The sequence below is a fragment of the Solanum dulcamara genome, chromosome 9 (genome assembly GCF_947179165.1).
Source record: "Solanum dulcamara chromosome 9, daSolDulc1.2, whole genome shotgun sequence".
Classification (NCBI taxonomy): Eukaryota; Viridiplantae; Streptophyta; class Magnoliopsida; order Solanales; family Solanaceae; genus Solanum; species Solanum dulcamara.
In genome coordinates, this window is record NC_077245.1 from 66,887,063 (window position 1) to 66,907,346 (window position 20,284).

General features: G+C 34.8%; 1 protein-coding gene across 1 annotated transcript; it reads right to left on the reverse strand.

Moving 5' to 3' along the window:
• Positions 1-1,926: 1,926 nt before the first annotated feature.
• LOC129904683 (ABC transporter C family member 10-like) lies at positions 1,927-9,127 on the reverse strand. Its single transcript, XM_055980260.1, has 11 exons — positions 7,205-9,127; positions 6,807-7,127; positions 6,621-6,707; positions 5,520-6,116; positions 5,274-5,438; positions 4,893-5,187; positions 4,587-4,801; positions 4,203-4,508; positions 4,001-4,064; positions 3,341-3,580; positions 1,927-2,209 (listed from the first exon to the last, which is right to left on the reverse strand). The coding sequence occupies exons 1-11, from the start codon at positions 9,104-9,106 to the stop codon at positions 2,109-2,111; spliced, it is 4,293 nt and encodes a 1,430-aa protein (XP_055836235.1). The 5' UTR covers positions 9,107-9,127; the 3' UTR covers positions 1,927-2,108.
• Between the last annotated feature and the right edge of the window lie 11,157 nt (positions 9,128-20,284).

Below are 20,284 nucleotides of genomic sequence, written 5' to 3' on the forward strand. Positions count from 1 at the left end.
AGTCTGAAGAGCATAAAACCTGCATTGGCATTGCCTACCACCGAAACCAGATGCAGTACCTTGCTGATTCAGGCGACCTGAAGAAGCGTTAGGCTAAGTCCACTGACGAACATCTCTACCCTTGCTATCAAGCGAAGGGTAATCTCTCAATCTATGCCTAACCTTACCACAACCATAGAATCCATAAGTATCAATTAAGCATCTCCCCGGATGACTCTTGCCATACTTCTAGCAAGTGAGAAAACTTTGACCATTAAAAGCATTTCCTTGAGGCTTAGGGTTATACACCGTATCCTTGTTGAACTTTTGAAAGGGAGCACTAGATGAAGTGTGGTTGGAGAATTTCTGTCTGAATGGAAAACGACCTCCACTACCGAATATCTTATGAGAGTAGTCACTACTATCGGTCTGAGCCCTCTTAGTCTCCCTAACTTTCTCTTTAAGCTTTTAATCTTCAATTTATTGAAAATGAGTCATCAACCTCGATATATCCATCTCCTTGATCAATATGGAGGTTTTACATTCTTTGACCATCATTTTCAAAATTTCAGAAACAAACTTGCTCATTTGAGCTTTAGAATCGGCTACTATTATCGGAGCATACTATGATCAAATCATGTATAATAAGATCAATCACGACATAAAAAATTTAAATCAATTGAATCAATGAAAGTATTAGGAAAATCCTAGAATTGGATAAGGAATTATAAGAGAGAATGTGAGGTTTCTTTGGGACTCAATGGGTGAAGAGGGCCCAATGATTAACTTTCCATATACCTGAATGAACCCTAGCCTTGAACTTGGAAGAGGAGACTTGAAGCTTGAAGAATCCTAGATTCACCTTGAGAGAAAACTTGAAGAAGAAGACTTAGGGGTTTTTGAGAGAATGAGAGTGAATAGAGAGGGTTTGAGTCTTAGGATCAGTTATAAGTCCTCAAAATAGGGTAGAAACGATGTAGTATAGGAATTAAAAGAGTAGGAAAAGACCCAACTAACCCTGAAAAAATAATTGTCGGACAGGATCTACAACCCTCTTCTATGTCCATATTTCACTCTACGACTGTACTGTTTGTCTGTAGAAGATTGGGTAAATTTCCTGAGTTTGTGATCTTGAACCACGAAACCATTCTACGGCTCATAATTCCATTTATAGTCTATACATTCCATCCGTAGAATTCAATTACTGAAATCATCAAGTCTCTGAAAAACAAACCATGAACTCAAACTACATTCCGTATTTCTTTTCATGACCTGTAGATACCTCTTGTACAATCAAAGTACTGAAATCTCTAATCTCTGAAATTCAATATACAAAGACTATTTACGAACCGTACTTCCATGTACGACCCATAAAGTCTAGTTGCAGAAGTCAATTACTGCAAGTTCAACTTTCTGAAATCTAACCCCACAAAACCAACTACGACTTGTAGTTCCATTTACAAACCCAACTGTTGGCTCGTACAAAGAGTTTTGAGGCTTAACATTTTCCAAATTTTCAAGGCACTAACCATGACTGGCATCCACGACCCATGGAATTATGTATGACCTGTACATTCCACTTGTGGAAATCTGCTCCAGCAATATTTTTTCAAAATTTTCAACTTCCAACAACTTTTACACTTCCAAGGTGTTACAATCATGCATCACATATTGTGCTTTATGTATAGTAATTTTTTTTTATATTAATTCAATAAATGTGATACATAATTAGTAAAATACAATAATTTTGATGTAATCAAAATTAACCTTCGTTGAATTTTGAAAACACTTTTAAATTAATAAATATTAATTTATTAATTAAGTAATATCTCTACAAAATAATAATATTTTATGATTTCGGTCATATTTATTTAAAAAGATTCTATTATAAATTAATTTAATTTTGATTTTAATTAAAAATCAATCTATACCGAACATGAACGCCCCTACACATTGGTCTCGTCAAATGCCATATAAGGAAAATAAATGAACTATGAAAAGAGTTGCGTTTTACCTCTTTTGAGAGACTGCAGAGTGCAGATAAATAATCAAGACAAAATTAATATATTCTGTCACTCTCCTATCTCGCTTACGTATTTGGTATCTCCTTTAAAAATTCTCTAGTTTTATCACTTTTCTGTACGAGCCCAATATTCTTTAACAAGCATTCCAAATAATGAACCCTCTTTATTTATCAGCTTCTTTGGCTCATCAAACTCAACCAGCTTCCCTGAAAAATTAACAACGATGCAAATTTTAAGCTTCAACATATATGATGAAATAGATACTTTCTCTGTACCATCGAGGGTTACGTTGAGATGGATAAGATTCTTCTAATCTTAATTAGAGGTCTCGAGATTTGAGACCTATGAATGAAAAAAAATTAAGTACGGAACACTTTTCCCCTTGCGTGTTGCATGATTAAAAAAAAACAACTCAATGCACAAAGCATTACGTATTTATGCAGTGTTTGGAGAAGGGCCACACCCCAAGAAATGTGATATAGACAACATATCGCAAGCGTTAATGGAAGACTAGGTGTGAAACAAAAAAGAAAAGATATTTCCTCCGAGCATATTTACTTGTCCATATTTGACTTGACACATTCTTTAAGAAGCAATAAAAATAAAATGATATTATTACACTATCATCCCTAATTATTACTCTCTTTGTCCCAATTTGTATGGCACTATTGAAATTTTGAGATTCAAACGTTTAAATATTGACCGTGAATTCAGAAATAGAAGTTTTAAGATTTTTTGAAATAAAGTTTATATATTTAAAAACTACATAAAAAGTACTATAAGTTATAATAATTAATAATTTTTAAAATACATTTAACGAAATTTAGTTGAAGAAAAAATTCATTGACTCTCGTATATTTGAACATGGGGAGTCACTGCTAAAAAAACAGTCAAAACCAACCTTCAGAGTAGGTAATTAGAGAAAATCAACCTAAAATCGTAGATCGAAAAAGTGTGTGTCAAAAAAAATCCGACCTCAAGAAGAAAACCTTTTTTTTTTCTTTTGAAAAATCCCAATCTCAGGAGGTCGGCTTATATTTTTTCAGTTTTTGGCACTAAAAAAACCGACCTCCGGAGGTTTCTTTCGTTAAAAAAGAAATTCTAAAAAAATGACCTGTCGATTTTAGGCAGTTTTTAGTAGGAAGAATAAGTTATCTGAATATTGGGAATGACTAGTAATAATAAGGATAAAATAGGTATAAAATAATTATAGTCTAATGGACTCATAAAAGTGACTGAGGGAATACTTCCTCTATCCCAAATAATTATTTTGGAGTGTGACATAATTGGGACAAAGGGAGTGTAACATTATTATTAGAGTAATATAAGTAACTCACCATCATTTATTGCTAAAACTTTTGTGTAATCCATAACTGTTGGAATTCTGTGAGCTATTGTTATAACTGTGCAGTCTGCAAATTCTAGCCTGATTGTTTTCTGGAGAATTGCATCTGTGGCATTGTCAATGGATGCAGTGGCTTCATCTAGCACTAGAATTCGACTTCTTTTCAACAGTGCGCGTCCGAGACAGAACAATTGTCTTTGTCCCATGCTCCAGTTTGATCCATCTTGTAGAACTGCAATTTAGTTTGCCTTATACTACACTATTGTTATCTTCTAATATAAACAACAATGAAATTGCTATGTGATCTTATGTTAGGTGATCAACATTTTGAAAGTATTTCAAAAACAGGAGTCGTAAAGGGTGATCTTGAACTTTTGGCCTCGCTTAATAAAATATTTTTAAAATGACCTTTGTTGCTCAGCAGGCATAAGTTTTAGTTGTAGTGTATCCATAAGTTAGTTTTGAATATAGTATAATTTGTCGAGAAAAACAAGCAATTTTTAACTATGAGGAGGAACTTGTTGTCAATTGAACAGGTTCACTCATGCCCGATGGGCAATGGGAAACATAGGTCATTCTTTAAAGATCTTTTTAACCAAGGCCAAAGTTCAAGAATCATTCTTACAAATAACCCCTACATGTTGTGTTTTACCTGAGGAATCTAGTCCCCCTTCTTTTTCTTGGACAGCCTCTCTAAGCTGACACTTATCAAGAACCTTAAAACAACAAAATTCTGTTAGTAACTTAGAATCATTAGCAATGAGACAACATATATATACATATATATATATATATATATATATATATATATATATATATATATATATATATATATATATATATATAAAACTTACCTTCCATATCTGGTCATCACTATATTTTGATAAGGGGTCTAAATTGTATCTGACAGAACCTGTAAAGAGTGTAGGATCTTGTGGAATAATTCCAATACACGACCTAAGGGCATGAAGACTAATCGTTGAAATATCACATTCATCGATGATGATCTTGCCATCTGTAGGCTCAACTAGGCGAAACAATGCACTGATAAGAGTTGTTTTCCCACTGCCTGTTCTGCCTACAACTCCAATCTTTTGTCCCCCTTCAAATGTACAACTAATACATTGAAGAACTAATGGAGCATTAGTCCTGTACCTCACCTGTTTCAAAACAAACTTGCAAGAGATTAGCAGTGTTCCTGAACAAATTGACGGTTCTTGCTACTGAGAAAAAAATACCTTTAGGTCGCGAATTTCCACTTTGCCACGCGTAGGCCAACCAGGTAGAGGGTGGCTTATTTGCACTAATTCAGATTCTTCACTAGGTATTCTCATGTATTGCTCTAGCCTTTCTATAGAGATTATAGAATTTGCTACCGCGCATTGCCATCGAACACACAAAACAAGAGCTGCATTTAGTGTTAGGCCATAGGAGAATGCCATTCCAGTAAGTCCTGTTCAGCAACAAGGTTCAATCTGTGATTTTCTGATACGCGCAAGTAGGCCTGACATAATGTCATATATCAAAGCATAAATGGAACAAACCAGATATAGCACTCCCTCTGTGAAGCCATGTCATGCCAAGCATCCAGGAGGACATGATAATCGTGCATATGATCTCCAAACGTAGAATTAACCATTCAGTTGCTGAGAAAGTATGGAAAATCGGCCTAGCATTTTTATCAATAAACTCCAAGTTCTTTAAAAGGAAACGGCCTTCCTGTCCAAAAGCTCTAATTGTCATTATCCCAGAAATGCTTTCAGCTAAATGATTGGCGACTAAAGACTTTGTCGTTCCATTTAATCTCATCAGTTCTTTAGCAGAAGCATTGTAGTATCTCTGCATGACAAAATGTGTTGATAAATTACACATCTGAAAGCTATAAGGTGATATAAGAACTCAAAAGTTATAAAAATGTCTATTACCTGAACTAATATAGTTACGTAAATCATAAGCACGATGACCAACAGGACCTCTGGAGCGAAAAAACACAGGATGACATAGGTAGAGTATAAAATAATGATTGATCCAACAGTAAAGTTTATTAAGAAAGGCAATTCAATGTCAACACTGCTTAAATCCGAAGATACCTGCGCACAACAAATACATAATCTTCAATGATCAACCAAGTAAAACTAATTTGCAGTAACATTATTTTCAGCCATTCTTACCCGACTAAGCACTCTTCCTAAAGGCGTCGAGTCAAAAAAAGACATTGGTGCAAAGAAAAGAGAGCTTGACAGTGTAGAGTAAACTGATTTTGATGCATCAAGCCCCATCTTTACCGTTAATAAGGATCTTAAAATCAGAAAGATTATTAAACCAAAACCAATGACTGCGTAGACGTTGATTAGCTTTAATCTGCTAACACTGGAATCTTGAAGGTCTATAGCTAACTTGTAGCTCTGTATATACTGCCCAACTACAAACATTGTGTGAACAATGGTTGCCAAGGAGAAATACAAGAATCCTTTGTCATTCTTTAGATATTGTATGTATGGCTTCAATCCAGCATCTCCTACTTCTCGTTCTTCTGCTTTGATTAATTGATCTCCTTTTGAAGAAACTACATCATCATGTTCCTCGGAGGAGACATTATTATCACTCTCTATCTCAGCAGCTTTAGGCCTTTTATTAGAAGCATAAATTTCTTGACATTTAGGATCATCAGGAGTTTTTTGTGCATTAACAAGGTCCTGAAATTCCTTACTCTTTGAGAGCAACTCATCAAACGTACCGGATTTCATGATCTTCCCACTAGATATTAGCTGTGAAATTGAAATAGACTTGGTTAAAATGGAGATCGATTATAATACTCTTTCAAATGTCTAACTAAACTTCTCTCATAACAAACACTCAAGTTTGGCTTCCGCTGACAAGTACTCCAACTTTGAGATTGTACATCTAGATACCTCACTTTAATCTCAACTGATAACTAAACACTCCAACTCGTCCCCACTGTGTCTCGTTGAAACTTGACGCTGATGTGACACATAAATTTTGGAGGTGTCTAAATGATCATTTTGTAAGGTGGAGTGTTCAACTGACACAATGGAGTGGAGACGAGTTGAGGTGTATAGATGTGCATACTCAAAGTTGGGAGTGTTTACTTGCCAGTCGAGACCAAGTTTGAATGTTTGTTTACTTTGTACGATTGGTGCCTTTCTGATCTAGATGGATAAAGATTACTAAGCACTTAAGATGAGAGAATAAGCGGATATTACAACAAAAAACAAATAGAATTAACGGAGTTCTTCATGGAGATAACTAACCAAAATAAAATCAAATGCGGGAAGAAATTCAACTTGATGTGTTACCAGCAGCACAGTTTTTCCTGATAGAGCTCCCAAGACATAATCCTGGCAAATCAAAAAAAGCGGACAGTTGAGAATAATTTTTTCAGTACTGCATATGGTTTTTCAAGGAAGCGAAAATGGAGAAGACTTGATATAAAGTACATTAAATAGATTAGTCGAGGTATGTGCGTCTACAGCACTAAATGGATCATCCAAGAGGTAAATATCTGCATCCTGATAGAGGGCACGAGCTAGTTGAACCCTTTGCTTTTGCCCTCCACTCAAATTGTTACCTCTTTCACCTATCTCAGTAAGATCACCAAATGGAAGCATCTCCAAGTCTTTCACCAGTGAACTCCTTTCTAGAGCTTGCTGATACCTTTGTGGTTCCATATTAGATCCAAATAGGATGTTTTCTTGTATGGTCCCTGTCTGAATCCATGCTGTCTGAGAAACATAAGCTATCTTTCCATAAACATCAACCTGCAAAAACAAAAAGAAGAAACAGCAACATCTTCAGATTATGCCAATACAGTAAATAAACAATTACTAAGACTTACTGTGCCATTTATGTATGGAACTTCTCCAAGAATCAGAGACATGAGGGTAGATTTCCCGGAGCCAACTTCACCACATACAGCCACTTTTTCACCATGTTTAATATCGAGATTTATGTCCTTTAATGTGGGCTTTAAGGAGTTCATCTCCCAAGAAACATCAGTGCAGCTTATACAAATGTTCACATCATCTTGCTTTTGCTTCTTCATATCCCTTGTATGCATGTCAGGTTCGTCAAGAAATTTCACAATCCTCGACAGCGAAACCTTTGCTTCAATAAATGCCCCGACAACATCAGGGAGACTTCTAATGGGCAATTGAACAAGCTTTATAGAGGCTAGAAATGTGAAAACATTGCTGACATGAAGAGGAACTCCAAACAAGTAACAAGCTACAAAAGTGGCAGATGAGACCAGAATAGGAGATGACCAGAACAGGAGGAGGTAGTATCCTCTTTGTGTTTGAACAGATGATAGCCACTTGGTTTCTTCTGATCTCAACTTGCTTATCGTGTCCATGAAATGTTTTTCCCAAGAATATAACTTGAGAACTTTCATATGCACAAGTGCTTCTGTGATGGCCTTTAGCCTTTTATCTTGTGCTATCATGAGGTTAGTCTGATACTTAAGCTGCAACTTGGATAATGGAGAATTTACTAGTACAGTTAATATTACAATCACTAATGCTGCTGATGCAGCTACCCCTATAGAATAGTACATTACACATAACACTAGGACGAGCTGAAGAATTGTTGTCCATATCTGATGAAACCAAAAGGGGAATTCACCTATTTTATGAGCATCAACAGTCACATAATTCATTATCTGTCCAGGGGAATGAGTTTTCTTAGCAGCATTTAAGACATGTAGTTGTTTGTGAAAGACAGCTGCAGTCAGTGAAGATCTTACTTGTAGTCCAATCAGTCTAGTTCTGAAGTGCCATTGCCTCTCTGCTAGAGATTCCAAGCATTTCGCAAGGAAAAAGCCGGCCGTTAGAGCATATCCTTCATACTTAAAGGATTCTCTTCCTTCAGCAACCTCGATGAAAGTATGAAGAAACAACGGTCCTGATGTCAGCGCTATGATCTTAATTAGAGCAAACACCCCCGATATAAGGATGGATTTTTGGTGGCAGAGGAGTATTGCCATTAATATAGAAGGTTTTCCCAAAGGGTCTTTTCGTTTTAGCATATGCACTTTCTCATTGAACAGATCAAAACATGTTCCTGCTCCATCGGCTGATCTTAGATGAGGAACGTCTTCGTCCTCAAGAATCTTATTTTTACCTTTCTTCATTAATGGATTCAACCACCAAAATGAGAATTTTCCAAGAAATCCAGCATTTGCAAATGGAGTAATTTCATCTTCAAATTCTTGTAAAGGCTTATAGAATGTCTCATCATATTCACTTTCGTTTATAAATCCAATGCAGAGCAAAAGTATTGCTCCAAGAAAAGATAGTGCATTTAATATCACTTTAATACTTTCTATTACATTGCGATGATCATATTCGAATTTCCACATAGATGTTATGCAGAGAAACACTGCTAACAAGAATGCAATGATTGAATAAATCTTCACTATAAGTAAAGTTTGTTGCTTGCATAGGCTAATGAATGAACTTACAAATAACCATGTAATGCCATGGACCAGAAGCAGAAGAGTTTCATATTCTTGGTGTTGAGCTTTAAGCTTCCATACTCCAAATGCTATATATCCTAAGCCCAAACATCCATTAAAAATGGCTGAAAAGATAGATAACTTGGGAATTCCATAAGATTTTGAGTGAGATAATAACTTGCTCAATGATATCTTACAAACTAGGATAACTAACAAGATGAACAACAGTAGGAAGTCCACAGATAACAGAAAAATATGATTGAGACATGTATCTGAATTGAACATTTCAAGAAAAGAACTAAAGGATTCTCCACAATATGTATTTGAGAAATCCATATATTCAGTTTCTTTTTGAATAGACTTTTGTATCTCTTGTAACTCTGTCAAGAATAAATAGCTTTTATGAAATTTATTGCAGAGTTTTTTTTTAAATTTTTTTGTTTTTCTTGAAAAAATATTTTAATCAATCAAACATTAAAAAATTAGAAAAACATTTCATCCATACTAAGCACACCTTACTCTTCCAAGAAGTGGTGATTTTGTAATACTCCCTTCGTTTCAATTTGTTTGTCTTATTTTTCTTTCTTGTCCATTTAAAAATTAATGTTATATTTTTTGCAACTCTTTAATTTAAACTTTCCGCATAAATTAAAGAATATTTTGATACATTTAACGTATTTTTAGTTTACGACCATAAGATTCAAAATTCATCTTTATTTTTTTAAATTTTGTGTCAAGTTAAAATCAGTCAAATAAATGAAAAGGAAGAAAGTATATGTTTTGGTAGATGAAATTTACATAGTTGAGTGTTTTTTATTTGGACCATATGAATAATACTATAAGATATATAGGAGTTGAATAACATATATGAACTGTTAAAAGTATTGACCTTGAGTGTAAAATGTTTTTAGTGCATAAAATGTTTAGTATATTACACAATTGAATAAAATAATAATAAAAAAGCTTTCACGTTACAATCAATAATGGACCTTGCGTATAAAATAATTAGTACATTAATGAGCATTTAATAATGAATGTCAAATTCTGCGATAGAAGAAATGTGAGTTAAAGGAAGGTTCAAAATGTCTTTTTATTTTTGTCTAAGGATATTTTACTTAATTATTGCATGTCTTGTAGTATTTCTTTCCCATTCCTTCCGTAAGTAAGAAGTAAAAATTAATTTTATATTCCACTTAATTTGACTTGCAGGAACGAATTACTCATGCTTGTAGTTGTCACATTCTCGGGAGGCTCGATTTGTCGGACACGAAGATGTAAGGTCAGTTCATGAATTTAAGGAAGATGTTTCATCTTCCTTTAGTAAAAGTTATCAAGCTTTAGAGATATGACCAACCGATCAAAAGATTTATTTATATTTTTATTAAATTTGAAAATCGATAAAGATAATATTGAGTTGAAGGATGTTACATTAGCTTTTTTGCTCAATGAGAAGATGAGAGAAAATCATGGACAGGCTCTCATCATAGAAGTAGAGGCAGGAGTTTTCAAAGGAGTTTGAATAACTATGATAGATCAAGAGCTCGTGGAAAGTCCAAGGTCCGATCAAAATCAAAGACAAGAAATTGCTATAATTAAGATCAACTAAGCCACTTCAAAAGAGTTTGTCCAAATCTAAAAAAGGACAAAGATGAAAGCAGTGGCCAAAAGAACGATGACAATACTACTGTCATGGTGCAAGATAATGACAATGTTATTCTCTTCGTAAATGAGGAACAAGAATGCATGCACTTAGCAGGTGCAGAGTCAGAATGGGTGGTTGACACAACAACATCTTACCATACTACACCGGTAAGAGATATATTTTGTAGATTTGTAGCAGGTGATTTTGGCACTGTAAAAATGGATAACACAAGTTACTCAAAAATTGCGGGGATCAGAGACATTTGTATCAAGACTAATGTCGGATGCACATTGGTACTGAAGAACGTGTGTCATTTACCTAATTCGCGAATGAACTTAATCTCGAAAATTTCTTTGGACCGAGATGGATACTACTTTACAAATAAAAAATAGAGACTTACCAAGGGAGTATTGATGATTACAAAGGAAGTTGCTCGTGGCAGGACAAATGAAGAAATATACCCAGGTGAATTAAATGCGGCTCATGAAGAGATTTTTCTGTAGATTTATGACATAAAAAATGGGTCATATGAGCGAGAAAGGATTGCAAAATATTTTTCAAAAAATCACTCAATTTTTTTTGCCAAAGGTACGACGATAAAACCTCGTGACTATTGTTTATTTGATAAGCAACATAGAGTCTCATTTTAGACATTGTATGAAAGAAAGTTGAATATACTTGATTTGATATACTCTGATGCTTGTGGTCCAATGGAGATAAAATCGATAGGCTGTTCAAATACTTTGTTACTTTTATTGATGATGCTTCACAAAAATTGTGGATTTATATCATAAAAATCAAAGATCAGGTGTTTCAAGTATTCTAGAAGTTTCACGTTCCGGTAGAAAAGGAGACGGGTTGAAACCTAAAGCGTCTCTGAACTGACAATGGAGGTGATTACGCTTCTAGGGAATTTGAAGAGTATTGTTCAAGCCATGGGATCAGACATGAAAAGACAGTTCCTGAAACCCCATAACACAATGGTATAAATGAGAGGACGAATCACACTATTGTTGAGAAGGTGAGAAGTATGTTCAAAATGACTAAATTGCCTAAGTCATTATGGGGTGAAGCAGTTCAGACAACCTGTTATCTTATCAATCATAGTCCATCAATTTCATTGGAGTTTGACATCCTATAAAGAGTTGGGGCCAAGAAGAAAGTATCCTACTCGCATCTAAAGGTGTTTGGTTGCAAAGATCTTGCACATGTAATGAATGATCAAAGAACCAAGATACACGATAAATCAATTCCCTGTATATTCATCGGATATGGGGATGAAGAGTTTGGGTATAGACTGTGGGATCCTGTAAAAAAAAGTCATCAGAAGCATAAATGTAATCTTCCGAGAAAGTAAAGTTGGAATTGTTGATGATTTGTCCAAGAAGGCCAAGAAAAAGAATGGTATAGTCTCTAATCTTATTTTCGTTTCTTCTACTTCTAACTATTCTATAAGTGTAGAAAGTACGATTGGTGAGATTGATGAGCAGAGAGAGCAACCAAATGAGGTTGTTGAGCAGAGGGAGAAATTTAGTGATTGTACCGAGTAAGCTGAGTACCCTTCTCAACAAGAAGAAGAACAATCTCAAACTCTGAGAAGGTCATAAAGGCAAAGGATAGCTTCATCTAAGTACCCTTCCTTAGAGTATTCCTCGTCAATGATGAGGGGGATCCAGAAAATCTTAAAGAGATATTGTCTCATCCATAAAAGAGCCAGTGGATGAAAGCCATTTAAGAAGAGGTGAAATCTCTATAGAAAAATGACACATACAAGCTGGTTGAACTTTCAAAAGGTAAAAAATCGCTTAAGTGCAAGTAAGACTTTAAACTCAAAAAAAATAAAAATGGAAAGTTGGTTAGATAAAAAGCTCGATTGGTGATAAAAGGCTTGGAATAGAAGAAAATTTGCCTAGATCTTGAAGTGGAGCAGTTGGACGTGAAAACAACATTCCTTCACAGAGATTTGGGAAAGGATATTTATATAGAGCAACCAGAAGGATTTAAAGTATCTGGAAAGAAACACATGATGCGCAAATTGAATAAAAATCTTTATGGGTTTAAACAGGCACCAAGACAGTGGTACAAAAAGTTTGACTTTTTTTTATAAAAAGTCAAACGTACACAAATACTTATTTTGATTCATGTGTATATTTTCAAAGATTTTCTGACAACAACTTTATTATTTTATTGTTGTATGTGGATGACAATGTTAATTGTAGGACAGGACAAGGAGCTGATTGCCAAGTTAAAAGGAGATTTGTCCAAGTTATTTGACATAAAGGACTTGGGCCTAGCACAACAAATTCTGGAGATGAATATTGTTCAAAAATGAACAAATAGAAATTTGTGGCTATCTCAGAAAAAGTACATTGAACGTGTACTAGATCGCTTCAATATGAAGTGTGCTAAAGCTGTTAGCAAACTTCTTGCTGGTCATTTGAAGTTGAGCAAGAAGATGTGTCCAACAATAAAGAATAAGTTCGAATTGTGCAAAGAACTTGTCGGCATGAGCTCGCTCTAAGATTATAGAAATACCTCCTTCAGGTGCATGAGACTGGATAGAGAGATCTGTAAGGTCCAGTCCATGAGTTTAAGGAAGATGTTTTATCTTCCTTTGGTAAAAATTATCAAGATTTGGAGATATGGCCAACCGATCAAAAGATTTGTTCACACTTTTGTCAAAATTGACAACCATTTAAAAGATATCTTCACACACTTTTGTTGAACCGGCCAAAAAGATATTTTCACATTAAAATGTTGAAATTTCTACCTTTGCCTACGTCATCAGTGATATATGCATGGTTTTTTTTCTCTTCCTATAAATTGGGAGCTTTTGCTTATTTGTAAACACACCAAAAATAAATGAGAGAAAAAAAGAGTTAGGCATCACAGAGAAAAATAATTTATGAGAAAAAATAGAGTGTGTGAGCGATATTGTAGTGATGTGGGAAAATCAAAAGAGGAATATTTATTTTGAGTTTGTAGTGGTTTGTGGAGTATTTACTCAGACCTAAAAGTGTATAATTTCTTGCTATATTAATATCAGTTGCTACTCTCGGTCCGTAATTTTTTCCCTTATTCAAAAGGATTTTCACGTAAAAATCTTGGTGTCATTATTATTCTTTTTATTCTTATTGATTAACTGATTATTGTGTTTCACTTTTGTTACTTGTATTACCGCAAATATTATTTGTATAAAGAGTTTATTACCAACAAAAAATGCTCATCTTATCCAAAAGTTTCAAATTTAGGCAAGACAACGTAATATATTTTCAAATATAATGATCTCATATTTACAATTTAATTTGGCTTTTATTTTAAATATCACATAATATATATTAAAATATATTATCGAGTAAAATTCTGCCATTGTACAACAACAGGAGATTTTCAATTACATGATTACATCATGAGTAGTGCAAAGTGAATTGATAGACGAGTAAAAAATAAATCGGGCTTGTGTAATTTACAAAAGTAATTACATGCTTACATTTACAAAAGAAAAAAAGTTATGTTGACAAGAAGCTTTATTGGTGGTTATAATTTTAGAAAACAAGCACTTTTGGTAGATGCTCAAAACTATGAAGAGCAAATAAATTTTAACATCACCATTGAAGAAATTGTTGTCAATGATGGTAATAATAATGTAGATTGTTTGAGTGTTTGATAATTTTACGACTGTTTGAATAATTTTTTGAATGTTTAATAATGCTAATAGTGGTTTGTCATAAAGAAATAGTCTATATATAGATGTTAGATATCAGTGCTTGATAGTCATGAGCATCGTGACTATTAAAAAATGTAGTGGTCATTAAATCTTTTATTTGTTAATCTATACTTTTATTTGCCAATCGAACTTTTATGTTTCCTTTGTTACTTCCAAACTACACATAAACATAATTTATGATTAAGTGTCAAAAATATATTTTTATCATTTGAAGTCTTTGAATGACTTTTTTTTCTCGATTTCTTTCGTCATGGTTATAACTGCCGACTTCTACTCTTTGATATATGACTTAATGGTGATGAAAATAGAAAAAGGATCTTGAAAGGAGAATGCCTCCTGAAATTTGTAAACATGAGACTCACAGATAAACATCTTAAGCTTTTGTCATTCTTATTTTAATCAGTGTTGATCATCTCAACATAATCAGAGGAATCAATGTTACTTATATTTGGTGTTTTTTTTTGATGCCATCAAGCTGTACCATTTCTATACTTACTTTCAAGTATGTGATTTCACACTGCAATTGAAGATCATTTCAGTATTTTTCCCTGAATAAGTTTTCTGCATTCATCTATTTCTACAATATACACTATAGTAAAAGGTAACTAAATTCTCGAATGTTGTCTAAATGTATCACTTGCATAGTATGAATCTGTACGTGAAAAATTAAGTTTCATTCTTCTAACTATGTATTCATTTTCTTGAACATTCCAACACATTTCTTCTTATTGTACGTGCCCTTACGATTTTATTTTCGCGGTGTTTCTTTAGGTATGTTAGCATGATTTATCATCTCCGTCCCTTCAAATAAATAGTAATAGTCAAGAGTGGAAGAGAAGATGACATTATATTAGCATACATCAACTACACCTCTTCACCAAGGAAGTGCACAATGCCTACAACTGATAATATTAACAAATATACTATAGTATTGTGTTTCATTTATTAACCTCTCAATTAAATGTAAGATATACAAATTTTAATCTCTTAAATATTAAAGGAAAGATTTGAAAGGCACAAAGTTGGGCTCGTGCTCTGCCGGGCAATCTCTGTCTAGTGTCAATGGATATATGAAGTAGACCTAAGGGTGATCTTTTTTCTCACATGCTCAGCAATATATTTTCTTTTCTTTTTCATATGTTATTTTTCTCCCTATAGTTTCTAAGAAAGCTTCACCAGTGAAAAATAATTCAAGTGATTGTAATATAACCGACATTTTAAAATTGAGGAAGTACGTTGTTTTTTTATGTCGTTTTTTTTCAATTGAATTGATACTTATATATTTTAAATAATCGATGGATATCCCTCGATTTTAATCGAGATATCCTGTTGGTTTTCTTCAAACTGGCCCATCACTTTACGACGTAATCTAGTGAAATAAAACTAGCACTTAACTATCTGAGTAATTCTCTTAATATCGATTAAGATTATTTGTCACACCCCGAGAGGGTACCATAGGCGTGGCCGGCACTCAAAAATCATTGTTGGTCCTCAAGTGAACCACTTGGTCCAATCACACGTTCATTCATTCAACGGAAAACTTAAACAATAGGAAAAGGGAACTATCATGTGGGCTAATCAAATTAACAACTCATGATTAAACTAAATCATAACTCAACTCCATGTCAAAGAATAGTTTCGAAATCCAAACCAGTAACTCAACAACATCATTGTCTGTCTATGAAGCCTCTAATACTATCAAGAAAGTGCCAATGACAAGTCCATGGCTACCTAAAAAGAAATACTCAAAGGGAAAGATAACAATCAAGAGTGCCTCCGGATGCAGGGATGACTCACCAAATCTGATGATAGAAATGATCTTCAATGATACGCCTGTTGAGGATCTCTAACACCTATATCTACATAATGAAATGATGCAGGCCAAATGACGTTAGTACATATAATGCACTATTATGTAAAATGACAGGATGAAACATACATCAAGTTAGAATCAAATCAGTTTAAATATCTCAAATCAGGAAGGTGAATAACTCAATCAGACGATGTCCTAAATCTAAAGAAATAATAAGATTTAGACAGAGACCAATCATATACAATTCAATCCAATTAGAGTACTTATCAAGACCTGTATGAGAGTTTCTCTTATCCGACAACCATCACTTATGAGTCAGTGACAGTACAACAAGCCGACATTGTTTCCACGTCCATTCAATACCTTACCAGGGTAAGAACGAATCAACCAATCATGGATCCAAAACCAATCGAGTCCTATCATATCAGGAACTAACTTAGGAAATATCCGACTTAACGATTCAATCCTCTCCTATATTTGGCGATGTAGTTATTGGGTTCGAGTTATTACTTACTCTTACCTAATTCGGTGCTCGATACTCCTCCCAAGACTTAAAGCTCATAAGACAATCGATCCAAATCAAACCAAATCAATGTCTCATATGGACTCTTGTTAGTTCATCAGTTCTATCAAACCAATTCTTTCAAGCAATCAAATTTTCAACCATTCCCAATCATTTATTTAAGAGAAGTTTGGACAATCATTTATGACAATATTTAGTTGAGACCATTTACTTGGGTTCAATTATGAAAATATAAAAAACTATCAAGTTCATCAATACTATCATCATACTCACAATCCAATCACAATCATACATTCACAAATTCAAGGCTCAAGACCCTTAAACATATACATGGAATATCTATCAATATGCTATTGAGGTTTATGAAATAAGTACTCCAAATCATTTATTCAAGGAACTAGTTCGTAGAAAAGCATCAATTTCTCAATAATCAGTAAAACATGTTAGATTTAAGAAAGAAATTCTTAAGAAACACAATCATGGAGACTCAATTCATTCACAATTAATCAATCACAATCATGGTCACCTGGAGGAACAAATTCCTTCAGCCTTACATACCTGGAAGTTAGAGAGAACGATCGAAACTCGAAGGGATTGCTCAAAAACCTTGAACCCTAGCTTTCTTTCTTTTATCCAATCACTTCTCTTAAGAAAATATAAGTGTGAATAAGAGAAAAACCTTATTGGGTATGATAAGGTACTAATTTTTAGTCCCTGAACGTGCATGGTTCAGTTGGGAAAAGGTAAAAAAAGACCGAAATGTCCTTCATTATAACTGGGCAGGCACTCTCCATAGAAGGCCACCACGGCCCATGACGCTCACCACGGTCCATGGTGGGTGTCGTGGACCTAGAGTTAGGATGGATAAGGGAGAGGTGGCCACTACGGAGACCACCATGGCTCATTGGTTTCTCATCACGGGGCGTGGTGCTTACCTATGGTCCTCGCATGTCTCAAGGGTCCTGAGGGTCAGGCTCACATAGGGCTTCATGGACCATGATAAACACCACATGACGTAGAGCCTTCTGTGGTCCCTTTCTTACCCTATTTCCCATTTGCTAGGCCTATTCACGGGCACTCTTCCCGGATCATGAAGATCAATATGGCCTGTGAAGGGTCTCGTGGCCAGACTCTGGTGCAAATTTTTAGATCATTTAACGTTAGTTTAGGCTAAGGAATTTGGGGGTGTTACAATATATCTCCCTTAGGGTCATTCATCCTCGAATGACGGCCAAGCTAGGAACTCACTCAAGATACGAATGCAATCAAAACTCAATTACTCAATCGATTGAACAATCACTAATCTGACTTTAGAATGCATAACAAGTATTCAAACTCAGGTTGAACATCAACTCAAAGATTAGAGAAAGAAACATTACCCTCAATATCATCATTAGGAGGCAATAATAGATGCGGGTATCGAGATTTCATATCCTCTTCAGCTTCCCACATAGCTTCTTCAACAAATTAATTTCGCCATAGAACTTTGACTGATGCAACCTCATTGGTTCTCAATTTGTGAAATTGATGATCAAGAATCTGAATTGGAACCTCCTCGTAAGTCAAATTGTCTTTTATCCCAATGCTCTCAGTTGGAATAACAAGCGAAGGGTCTCCCAAACACTTCTTAAGCATAGATATGTGAAACACAGGATGAATAACTACTAACTTTTTGGTAATTCTAACTCATATGCTACATTACCCACCCTTTACAATCTGATAAGGACCAATGTGACGCGAACTCAACTTCTCTTTCTTGACAAACCTCATAAATTCCTTCATGGGTGAAACTTTCAGATACACCTAATCATTCACCTTAAACTCCAAATCTCTCCTTCTAATATCAGTGTATGATTTCTGGTGACACTGTGTAGTCCTTAACCTTTCTCGGATGATTTTCACCTTCTTCATGGCTTGGCGAATTAAGTCTGGTCCAATCAATTTGGCTTCACCAACTTCAAACCAACCAATTGGTGATCTACATCTCCTCTCATACAAAGCTTCATAAGGAGCTATCTGAATACTCGAATGAAAGCTATTATTATATGCAAACTCGATAAAAGGTAAATGGTCATCCCAATTACCTTCGAAGTTGATGATGCAGGCTCTCAACATATCCTCCAAAGTCTGAATTATGCGCTCTACAGATGGAAGGTAGTGCTAAGGTTCACTCTTGAACCCAAACCTTTCTAAAGCGACTTTCAAAACTGAGAAGTAAATTGAGCTCCCTTAACTGAGATGATGGACAAGGGGACTCCATAAATTCTGACAATCTCATGAAGGTACAATCTAGCGTAATACTTTGCTGTATCAGTAGTCTTAACCGGTAAGAAATGGAATGACTTAGTCATCCTATCCACAATTACCCAAATGGAATCATGTTGTTTGCAAGACCGCAAATATTAAGAGCAAATACTACATTTGCCAACTCAAGGTCGTAAGTTGGGTAGTTTCTCTCATGAGTCTTAAGCTGTCTAGAAGCATATGCAATAACCTTGCCTTTCTGTATTAACGCATAACCCAATCCAACTATAGACGCATCGCAATAAATAACAAAACCACATATTTCCTCAGGTAGGGATAGCACTAGAGCAATAGTTAACCTTGTTTTCAACTCTAGTAAACTCTTCTCGCAAGCATCTGACCATTAAAACTTAGCCTTTTTTTGAGTTAGCTTAGTCAATGGTGAAGATATAGATGAGAACCCTTCAAAAAATCTACAGTAGTAGCTGACCAAACCCAAGAAACTTCTTATGTCAATCGAAGACGTAGGTCTGGGCCAGTTCTTTATTGTCTCAATCTTCTGCGAATCAACTCGTATACCCTTACCAAATAAAATATAGCCTAAAAAAGCCACAAAATCAAGACAAAATTCACACTTTGAAAACTTTTTTTTGATGATTTTTTTAACCTCGTTCATTTTTTTTGATGATTTTTCTTTTTTGATTAGCGTACAATTCCCTATCTTCGAGAGTTTGAAGAACAATTCTGAGATGATTGGCATGCTCCTCCTCATTTTTGGAGTAGATCAATCTATCATCGATGAACACAATCAAAAATATCCAAATACTATTTGAACACTCGATTCATCAAGTCCATAAATGTTGCAGGAGCGTTAGTCAAACCAAAAGACATAACAAGAAACTCAAAGTGACCATATATAATCAACTTGGAAATATCTATGTTAGAAATCAGCAATTATGCTTTGCACTCCTTCATCATATGTCTTCCCAATCTGGAGATAAACTTTCTCATCTTAGACCGCATATATGGAGCCATCTCCGAAGCATATCTAGACAACTGGATAAACTTAAGACTGTACTCCTTCATAGTCACTTCTTACTTCAGATTCACAATTTTTTCCACCTTTACTTCCTTCAACTCATAAGGAAAGAAGTGATCTAGGAAAGCTCCCTCAAATGTGACACCCCAGAATTTTTTTTCGCAAAGACTCAAACATTTCTTCATGTGTGGGTAGACTCGGACCAGAGGACTTGTAATTCTACATATGAGTTAGGATTAATTACCAAGTATTTGAAGTGTGTTATATGTGTTTAGGAGTCATAAGGGATCTCTAACACCAAGTCGAGTCCAAAGAACTCCAATCAATTAAGTTTTAAGATAAGTTCGTATAAGGGGTCGACTTCTAATGACCCTATCTTTTGAAAGACGACAATCTGGGTGGCCCACGACCCATTAAATTAAAGGTCATTGAGTCTTCTTTTCAACGCCACCAAGAAGGTAATTTTTGGAGTTCG